Raw genomic sequence first — 10,662 nt, forward strand, 5'->3', positions numbered from 1 at the left:
CTGCTTCAGGATTGGGGAGATGTGGTGGGTAGAGGAAGTCCTAGTAATAATACGGGCACCAGAATTCAGGACACGTTGCAGCTTGTTAATGGATTTTTGTGTAAGGCCAAATAATAGTGAGTTACAGTAATCAATTCGAGAGATAACAAGAGTATGGACGAGAATGGCAGTGGCATGAGGAGTGAGCAAAGGGCGGAGGCGATTGATACTAAAGCAACCCCGTTTGAATAATTGATTTATCACAAGTGAATGAACTGTAAATAAATCGAATACCCACGGGAACAATCACAAGCCTGCTGATGCTTTTTTGTGGCTGTGTCTCCAAGACAACAAAGGACCAAAGGAAAGACAAACAGACACTCCATTAAATTTTTTTAATACACATGTGAAGACTGGCCTGTATAGACCTGTCGTACCTGTTGTTAGTCGATCCCTCTTTTGACGCCACTGGGGGACAAAGACTGTGATTTCCCTGTGTCCTCTCTTCCAAAATGTCTCCACTGCTAGTGCTATACCACGGCAGGAGAAGAACCGATGAAGGCCATGACTGCAGAAGTGAGGACGAGAAGAAGGAGGACACAGTTAACTGGAGAAGACAACTCCTAAAAACCCATAAAAACAGAAGTAATGGACAGTAATAAGGCTCAGGGATAAGGCTGTCCACTTGTGAGGAAGTGCCACAAATTAAACTACAGATGCTCCTTGTTCCCTCCACGAGCATTCAAAAAATGGATTGAAAGCACAGAGAGAAATAAGAGTGAACATGTGCACAGGACTAGGATCTAGAGTCAACTAAAGGAACGGAAACCTTGGAAACACTTCAGAACCCCCCCCCCAAAAAAAATAAGGCAATAAGCACAAACACTGAACACATGTAAACACATTCAACGTGATGTGTGGGCAAAACCCGGGAGTTCGTTAATAAACCAAACAAATACACGATACAGGGCGCAACGTCAGCTGACCCAGATTGTTGTCGATGACGTGCACGACCTCCATATGCGCACGTCAGATAGCTGTAATACAACATCGGTCGCTAGGACGCAGAAAACCACAGAACAACAAAAGCAGCGCACGGCAGCAGACATGAGAAACTCCCTGACAGCAGCAGGAAGTTGGCTTCTCTCGCTGAAATCCACAGACACAAAAATCTTATCAGCCACGGAGGTATTTTTAAGTATTTGGCCTTATTGGCACTTTGTTCAGTGGTCTCAGGTTTCTGAGTGAAATCTAATCCTGCGTCATTCATACACCTCAACAATCACCACCTCAGGAGAAACGGCACACACGCCAACGCTGACAGCCCTTCAATGGATTTTTATGTTTGGGGGAAATCTTGTGCACATGGTTATTTTCAGAGGAAATGTTATACACTACTACTGTAAGATTTTAAGGCTTCTGTGACCCCTGTTTGATATACAAAAACAGACCGGCACAAGTTCCCCTTTTCTTCACTAAGAACTGAATGTACAACGGCAGCTAATAAACTACGAAACAGGGAAAACTAGACTGGAACTGCAGATTTCTGTTTTGGAAAGCTGATGTTCTTGAGGAAATAATTAAATGCTGCTTTATGAATGAAGCTTCTGTTCATTCTTTTTTTTCCCCCATCATGTGAATTCCGGTTTTGTCTGCCCTGCCTACTTCCCTGTATACGGAGTTACTATGGTGTTCAAAAATCTAGTCTTACATGTGCTGCAGTTAAAGCAGAGATGACCAGCTCACATCCTGGTCAGCTGCTCCACACTCTTCATACAGCGTTTAAAACCTTAGCAGTTCCTTAAAGTGCTTCACACATGGAAAAGTGACACAAGTCTGACCAAAAATAAATAAACAGATAAAATAATGATGCAACAAGCTAAAGGTAGAAAGTGGCAACGACATCCGTCTGTATACACTCTGCCAAAAACCAAGCAGAACTGTTTTTAACATCGACGTGATAATTCATCTTTGACTGTAGAGACTTCACAGAGCGAGTTCCTTAAAACACGAGAACTGTGAAATGGAAACTTTTCACTATGAAATTTGATGTCTACCTGAATTCTTAATGTAATGGTGCCATTATAATATTCTTATTAATATCTCAGTAATATCATTCTTGTAATAACGCTGTGAGAAAGTGCCCCGTATTTCACAACATGGCTCGTCATACTCGGGCGGACGCTCAAAGCTGATAAACCCATCGACTCAGACGTCTTGCAGATGCACAGAGTCGAGGCAGAGAGCGCACACGGACACTGCACAACAAGATAAACTTCAGCTTGTGGTCAGAGCCTAAAGTGCAAAGTCAGGGGGAGTTCCACTCGCCGCTGATAGAGAAAGTGATGAATGAGAACACAGCAGGAAGAGCTTATGCAATCTAAAAATCACCGAGCAAACCTGACAAGGGAACACATTTCAAAACTTTACATAACCCAATAACCTCCTTCAGGATCATTGCCTTCATCCCTGAAACTCAAATTACTGCAGTCATTTAAGGCAGGTGTTATTATTTCAATAAATATACAAGAAAATCTCTTCCTGTGTCTGTACAGGAAAGCGACTGCATTGATTTTGGCTCACTTTGCGTTGTGTAGATACAATAATGATCAAAACTGAGTCACAGTGCTGACTTGTGTTTCCTTTAGACATACTTCTGGTAAGGAGGGACGATGAAGTAAGAACATCAAAGGAAGTAGCTGCAAAAATGAGAGGGCAGGAGAGGGTCATCTGGGTGGAAGAGTGCGAGCACAGAGGAAAGACAATAATTTGTGTTACACACATAAAGAATGTCCTATCCAATAATCAGAAAGAAACATACAGATTTTTTACTAGAAAGGGCCTTTCTTCTCAAAAACACCCCCACGGTTTCACCCCCACACATCATCAATATTGTGCCGTTACACGTGCTTTCGCTCAGTCAATCACACACACACACACGTGAAATCACTCGCAAATATGATGACTAATAACAGTATGTGACTGCGTGGGCAAGGTTTTGGTGCACCTACACAACAGTTGTAGCTGCGACCTACGCGCTTCAACAGATGGTATTGTGTGACAGAGATGGTGTGACCTTAACTGATGATGATGATGATGATGGGAAGGTGGATAGCTTCGTTAGTAAAAAGGAAAAATGTGGTACGAGTAAAACAGGCGCGGGAAGTGACACCAATCAAAACACATATTATATTTGTCATCAAGCGACTTACAACATCCTGTCCTTACAGCCATGATTAAGAAATGCTCGCTCTGAAAGAAATGACTAACACTCTGCTCTCATCTCTTATTTATAATGGTCAGAGGAGCAGATGGGGATTCAGACAGACAGCCCTGAAAATGCTGCAGCTACAACAAGAAGCATCTGGTAAATCTTCTGATTCCCCGAGTCATGCACAGCTTTGTACTTGATGGTACCTTGTGAATAATCCTGGCATACAAATATGCAAATATACACATACAAATATGTACATTTGTCTTTTTTTCATATTCAAGCTCATATTCTTCATCATCTAAGCTGAACCAACATGATTACCAAGATGTCAGGAACAAAGTCCATTGGACACATGAGACTAAAGTGGAGATGATGCACAGCACCACGTTTGGAGAAAACCAAAAGCTGCAAATTAGCACAAACACCTCACAGCAACAGCTAAGAAAAGCGGTGGAGGGCTGATAATCAGCTTTGCTTTGCTCCCACAGCACCTGGAAACCTTATTGCACTTGACCATGAACTCCTCTATATACCAAAGTATATAGAGTGAAGCCATCTGTGCAACAGCCAACGCTTTGCTGAAATGTCACGCAACAGGACACTGATCTCAAGCACAGCAGCAAAGCCGAACCAGAAAACGGCTGTTTGTGGGACCTTAAGAGAGCGGTGCATGAAAAAATGAGCACAAACCTGACTGAGCTGAACTGCTGCTAAAGACAACAAGCTACAAACTGCTGAAACGTGTTTGTCACAGGATGGTGAGGCATCCTGTGAAAAACGGACACGGTGGTTTTTTTTAAATACCCCGCTTGGAGCTCAGGTGTACGCATCAACACATAAAAAACATCCAATTTGTTAACTAACCTTGGAAAAAAAAAGACATTTTATACAACCTATATTTAAACGATGTTAGCTGAAGAGCTTTGTGCCTTTTATAATAACTCTCCGACAGATGAGAGGGATCTGAAACTATAACAGTAGTTTTCTTATATAAAGTTTTTACTGAATGTGAATATCTTACTTGGTATGAAAAGGCCAGACTTTTCAGTATAAATTTCTTTTTACACTCACGCCATAGCCACGTTGCTGCCGTCTATGATGATGTGTCTGAGGTCTGGGCGTCCCGGCTCGTTTGGCAGGTTCAGTTTGTAGGGAGTCCTCAGCGACTGATGGAAACGAGCCAAGCCAGTTACTGGTGGGGCCGGTGGGTCATTTGTGGGAGGCGTCCGTGCTGCTGCCCCGTGGAACCCCGTGTGGCTGATTGTCTGATAGGAAGAGGCTGAGGGTCGGGCGATGGGCTGAGCTGACTGACGAGGACGAGACAAAGAGACCGTGATGTCACTGATGTTATAAATCCACCAGACGCAGCTGTCCGGGCGCGTGCTGCGTTTAAAATAACTGCTCATTCCCAGCTTTGTCGTGTGTGTGAAAAGACAACAGACACTGCACAAAATGCTACCTCAAAGTGCCACCTGTTACACAGAAAACTTCACACACACCATTTTTGACTGAACACTGGGGCAATACCTACACTGGTGGTTGAAGCCAGGGATGCAGTGGTGGCAGTCAGCCACTGAGGCGTGCTGCGCAGTGCCGTTACGGTCTCGACCTTCACCGATCCCCCCAAAGTCTGAGTCCCACCTCGGGACAAGTAGTCCCTCTGCGGGATGCCTCCGCCTCCTCGTGCCAAATAGTCGGTTCTGGAACCCGACTGTGCGTTGAGGTGCGCCACCGTGATCATCCGAGACATTCTGTCTGCCGCTTTGGTATCAGTGGGGATGATGTCTTCATCGTCATCAATGGTAATAACCTCATAGTTTCCTGCTCCTCCTTGAGCGCTCGAGCTCCTCTTAATAGTGATCGCCTGAAATGAGGTTCGAATCAAAGTTTAGCACGTGTACAACGCCTCGCCACGGTTAAAAAAGGCATCGTATCTGATAAGATATCAGAGGTTATCTCAGGTGAAGGTATCAGAGAACAAGATGAAAGATAATAAGAAGCAGAGAGAATAATATAGAAGATGTACATGTGAAGACAGGATCGCACGCTACAGCTAGACCTTTGGCTCTATGTCTGTCTCTGTGAGACAAAGAAGTAAAGCTGAAGTGAGTTATTGTAAGTTGTCAAGTACCTGCTGAGTGCTTGTTTCGCTGCCGCTGCACTGCCTCCTGTGCCCAAGCCCATTACTGCTGCTTCCATACTGGTTGGGCTTGATGTTCTCTTTAGATCTCCCTGGGTCCGCCGACAGCCTGCTCAGCTCGAGCTCCTCTCTGAAGCAGGAGGCTGTAGAGACGGATGACGATGAAGAGCGAGCATCTGAGGTACGCACAGAGTTTAGTCTTCTTTCTTTTTCCCCTCCTTTCAAGCTCTCTTCACAACGCTTAGTTTCCTCCACAATTTTCTCAAGGACGAGGAAGGTATCTTCCGTCTGTCCTGTTGCCTTGACAACACGTTCCACCACTTCCTGCTGGTAACCCATGGTTCTGGGGAAAATGTGATTTTGTAGCATGTTACATTACTGGTGGCTATAATGCAGCCGCTTGTCTTTAATGGCTGTAAAGAGAGCCATTCAATTCCAGTTCAAGAGAAACTCAAACAAATCAAGTAACATTACTGGGTTCATTGTGTCGTTCAGACACGGCTCACCTTTCTGTCGATGCTTGTCACAGCTCATACTGACGAACCGCTCAGCAGTAGAGTTTTTTGTTTTGTTTTGTATACTTTATTAATCTCCTGTACGGAAATTACTCCCTGTATTTAACCCATTCACTCAGTGAAGCACTGGGCAGCCAATCCAGTGCCGAGGGAACAGTGTGTAGGGATGGTACCTTGCTCAGGGGTGCCTCAGGGTAGCTGTTTGGTGTATTTGAACCCCCGACCTCTACCCTACCCTACTGAGTCTACTGAGGTAAGATAACTTACCCACCTGAATCTAATCCAGTGCCATGTAATACATCTTGATGCATGCTCAGTCACCCAGGATGAGCTTTGATCAGTGGTTGTTGATCAATGGTTATGAGAATTTGCATATTAATGATCAAGGAACTGACCTCCCAGCCCTTTGTTCCTTCAGTGGGCTGGTTTCAGCCATTGCGCAAATGTACTTATAAGATTGGAACCTGCAGTCAGCTGAGACTGAAGAAGTCACCTGATGATGACAAAACGTTTCTCCCACTGAAAACGTCCAGGTAAACAGAATCAACTTTTCAGCTACAACTTTCCAAATTGGCTCATTAAACGTGACCTCGTCCCAGACATGCTGTCTGCCTCTCTTCATTCAAACATTATGGAGTTGAACGTAACGTATAAATGTTATGTCCCACCTAGTCATCACGGCTTTAAGGGAAAGCTGACTGGATTGCACATTCAGACAGGAGTCATTAAGAGATCAATGAAAAGGGGGGCGTGTCTGAAAAGGGTACGTGAGGTTGACTCGTTCTGTTATCAAGTCAAGTAGTCAAGTATTTATTTATTGTCATTGTCGATTATAATCTCACCACAAATGACTAAGGAACACTGCACAGTGAAACTCAACAGTTAGCCACTCGATCTGATTCAACTGGATCACTGAACCTTTGTATTACTTTAATTTGAACATCCACATGTATTTTTGTACTGTATGCGTACGGTCATGACCTAATGTTTCATCAACCAGGACAACAACCAGCAGGTCTCTTATATGTACATAAGCATATGTGAGCTCTGTTCAAATACAAAATCTATTCTTCATTAAGATTTCAACTAATTATTATATTCATAAGCAATAATTCTTCCAACGAGTGTGTTAATTTAATCAATAAAACAAAACCATCACAATATCCTTCATTCCAGGTAATATTCGACTTACTGTAATGTAAAACAAAGAAAAACTGACCACGTTTCAAATTATGGTGGTCGTCTTTAGACCCCAAAGATGACCACCATAATTCCAAACAGTTCTAATATAAATCCAAGGAATTCATTTGGAAACATTTGACTAGTGTGAACTTTACCTGAAAAAATTGACCAAGCAGCGGAGGTTGGTTTCTGGGCTGACTGCCTCTCCCTCATCCGAGACACCCTCAGCAGAGTCCAGCATGATGGGCCCAGATACGGTATTTGCCTTCGCTGAGGAGGAGAGGGACGACGAAGCAGAGGGGGTTTTGGATCTACAGCTGCTACCGCCCCCCCGGCCCTCTCTGTCCCTCTGTCGCTCCCTTTCTCTTGCTCTCTCCGGCGACTCTTCCCTCCGCTCCAGAGAGTACTGTCTCTTTGTATCCCGCGTCTCACTGCCTGACGAACGCCGCTTGTGCGTGGGCCGATTGCTGTTATGCAGGACTGCCTCGGGACCTAAACCGATTCCACCTGCTGGTTTACTGCCTCCGCCAAGAGATGATGGCGTGGTCCCTCGCTCCTCAAAACTAGTGTCCAGGATGCGGTTGGAGAGCTCCGTCACAGGGGTGCTGCTCTGTGAGCGGTCCTGGTCAACCTCCGACATGCTTGGATGGAGCATCTGGTTGAGCTGAGTCTGGGGAAGGAAACACAGTGGTTGTTGCCTCAGTTAGGAAACTACAATAAAAGTTCCTCTCAAACTGGAATGCTTGCCATAGCCAACGTTCCTATTGTACTTTCCAGTGTGCTTTACGTGGTTCTTCTTCCCGATGCCAGAAATGACGTCTTCGATTGTACTTAGTGTGTGACTTTCAAAAACATTCAACTTGTTCTTCAACTTCTCTCTTACTTCATACGTTGGTAAAACATGATTTCTAAATACCTAAAAGTACAATGAAGCTCTTAACTTGTTGATAAATAAATAATTCACACTGAAGTCATATTTTTTAAAACTAAAACAAGCTTCATATAAAATAATAACTAATTCAACATTTTGGTGGCAGATCCAAATTTGTAATTCTGCAGCATGATCACGAAAGTTTAAGAGCACCAGTTATGCTCTCTAAACATATCAAAGAGACATGGTTAATGGGGGACTACTATGCATGATTCACAATGATCCTATCCCTCAAAAACACTTTGAATAACCCACCCACCCAAAGCCAGGGCTGGCAGTATGTTTAGCATCTGTGTTAGTAAATCTCCCCTTCACACTCACAATGGAAGTGAGCAGTGAGGGGGTGAGACTGATTTTAGCTCAATGCCTATAGCTTACCAGTTTTCTAAGTAAAAACGGGGGGAAATTCTTACTGACTTGTAAAGCTGGGAAGCATCTTGTTGCTGGGACATAGAAGAATGTCAGCAGATATTAACAGCCAATTCTACACAGTTTATAAAAATATAATAACACTATAAAAACGCCTTTTATTACACATGACCTTAAAGTTAACTTTCTTCTTATTGACCATACCTTCCCACCTTGACTTTCAGACCAGTTTGTAAACTTAAGCTGCTTACACCAAATCAATGAATGCAGAGGTATATTTTTGGGTCGAGGTGTGGTTGAACACAAAATAATACCAGTCATGCATCAGAAAAACTTTTTAAAATCTTAGTATTAAATCTTATAGCACAAGGCTACAATCTCAACTACCCACAGCAGCTTATTCTCTTTGAAATTTGCAGTTGTCATCAAAAACTCTTTGGTCACAGTGGTCATGCTCTACGTGCTGCCAGAAAATGTTCACACTAACCAGAGAAGAGGTGTTTGTGTTTGTAGGGGTGTGAACAAGTCCCAGCAACTCCTCCTTCAGCGCACTGGGAAGCAGCAAGAGCTCCATAGTGTACTTGTCGTCCCTTTCCTCCACGAAGGACTTGAATGCTCGTTTTACTGTTGGTTCTGTGTCACATGGTAGACTTCGCTTCTCCTGGACAAAACACAAAAACACTTGAGCGTGTGGTATGACATGCTGTAGAGTACTCCTTCTTAAATAATTTCAAATGACTGTTAAATCTTCACATTTTATTTACAACTATTCATCAGCTTTCCACAATATAAATGACCCCCCTGGAGTCACGTAACTACTACAGAATCAGAATGAAACTATGTCTGATAACAAGACTCGTACTTGGAACAGTGCTACAAACTGCTGAACTCTGCTTTGAGCCATCACCACGGGCTCAGCCCGACCCAACAGCCGCAGGCAGCCCGGCTCTTGCACCAGAACTTCAGCGCTCGTGTCCCGTATGAGCCTGTCCAAAAAAAGGCCCCTGGCGCCAGCAAAGATACAGTGCATATCCACCGGGTACCGCTCTTCTTTCTGCAGTTCTGGGTCGCACAGTCCTCGAACATATTCCTGCACAACAAGGAGAACACAAAATATCATCCATCTAGGGAAAAAAAAAAAAAAAAAAAAAGGAACCAATCAGAATGACCTAATTTAACATATTTAGCAAAAAAAAAAAAAAAAAAAAGAATATAAATATTTCACACAGTAAGTGTCGTCTCGTGCTTGACGTGCCCACACACCTGTAAGGTATTTAAGGTGACACGTGATGAAACCAAACTCTACTCACTGTTTTAGGGAATCTCCTGGCTGTGGCAACTGTTTGGATGAATCAGCGCAGGTGAGTACGGTAACTTTCTTACAGATAGTGTTTCGCATTTTTTTGTGTTTCTCTGCCGATAAAAAGTGACTCAGCACGAGCAATGTATGATGACTCAGTGATGCGGTGGGAGAGACAGAAAGGGTGTGAGATTTGAACGTGAGCACGGCTATAAATATGTGGGTGTGGCTTCTTAAAATAAAATAACCAATAAAATGAGTTTCCTTTGGCCCTGTGTACAAACTATACAGGCTGAGAGATCACTGCTGCTTATACTTTAGATTTTTAACAAGTAGAAATAATGATTGTATTTATAAAGGAGACTGTCAGAGTACAAGTGTTTGCCTGTGCTGCGTAAGGAAGCGCACGTTTTCTCAAATGAAGAAATAAATGTTTCTGCATAGATTTGAGCATTTTTTTATTTATTTAATGTATTTTTGTTTACACATAATGAAGAAATACAAGCCCCATCTCCAGGAAGCTTGGACTGCAGCTCCTTGTTCTGCAGTCTCAAAGAGCTTTAGCACTTTTCTATCTGCTCTAAGTCCTGGTTGGAGTAGCACTCCAACGGTGAGTAAATCTCGAAATCAGTCAACAGCAATCCAGGACAAGGGTCAAGGACAATAAGAACCTGACCAGCAGGCCAGCTGGTAGTTAAAACACATGAAGGTAGGGCCAAAGCAAAAAAACAAAAAAAAAACACAAAAAAAACCAAAACAAGATAAGCAAAACTGGCCAAAGCAAAATAAGTAAGGCTGTCCACTGGTAACCCACTCACAGAATCTAAACATGAGTGACCAACCCAAACAAACCTTTTAAAATATGAAGTATTATTCCATGTGCTATACAGGGAGTGCAGAATTATTAGGCAAGTTGTATTTTTGAGGAATAATGTTATTATTGAACAACAACCATGTTCTCAATGAACCCAAAAAACTCATTAATATCAAAGCTGAATGTTTTTGGAAGTAGTTTTTAGTTTGTTTTTACTT

At 43.1% G+C, this 10,662-nt stretch overlaps 1 protein-coding gene across 1 annotated transcript in view; it reads right to left on the reverse strand.

The window, feature by feature from the left end:
• The window catches only part of n4bp1 (nedd4 binding protein 1), a 95,594-nt gene that overhangs the window by 3,586 nt on the left and 81,346 nt on the right, over positions 1–10,662 (reverse strand). The window contains exons 2-8 of the mRNA XM_013915543.1: positions 9,193–9,420; positions 8,818–8,991; positions 7,186–7,700; positions 5,325–5,676; positions 4,725–5,057; positions 4,265–4,500; positions 417–547 (exon numbers count right to left, since the gene is read on the reverse strand). Of these exons, the coding sequence (XP_013770997.1) occupies positions 417–547; positions 4,265–4,500; positions 4,725–5,057; positions 5,325–5,676; positions 7,186–7,700; positions 8,818–8,991; positions 9,193–9,420 (1,969 nt within the window). The remainder of the gene's footprint in view (positions 1–416; positions 548–4,264; positions 4,501–4,724; positions 5,058–5,324; positions 5,677–7,185; positions 7,701–8,817; positions 8,992–9,192; positions 9,421–10,662) is intronic.

The sequence above is a fragment of the Pundamilia nyererei genome, unplaced genomic scaffold (genome assembly GCF_000239375.1).
Source record: "Pundamilia nyererei isolate P.nyererei 1_Seehausen unplaced genomic scaffold, PunNye1.0 scaffold00320, whole genome shotgun sequence".
Classification (NCBI taxonomy): Eukaryota; Metazoa; Chordata; class Actinopteri; order Cichliformes; family Cichlidae; genus Pundamilia; species Pundamilia nyererei.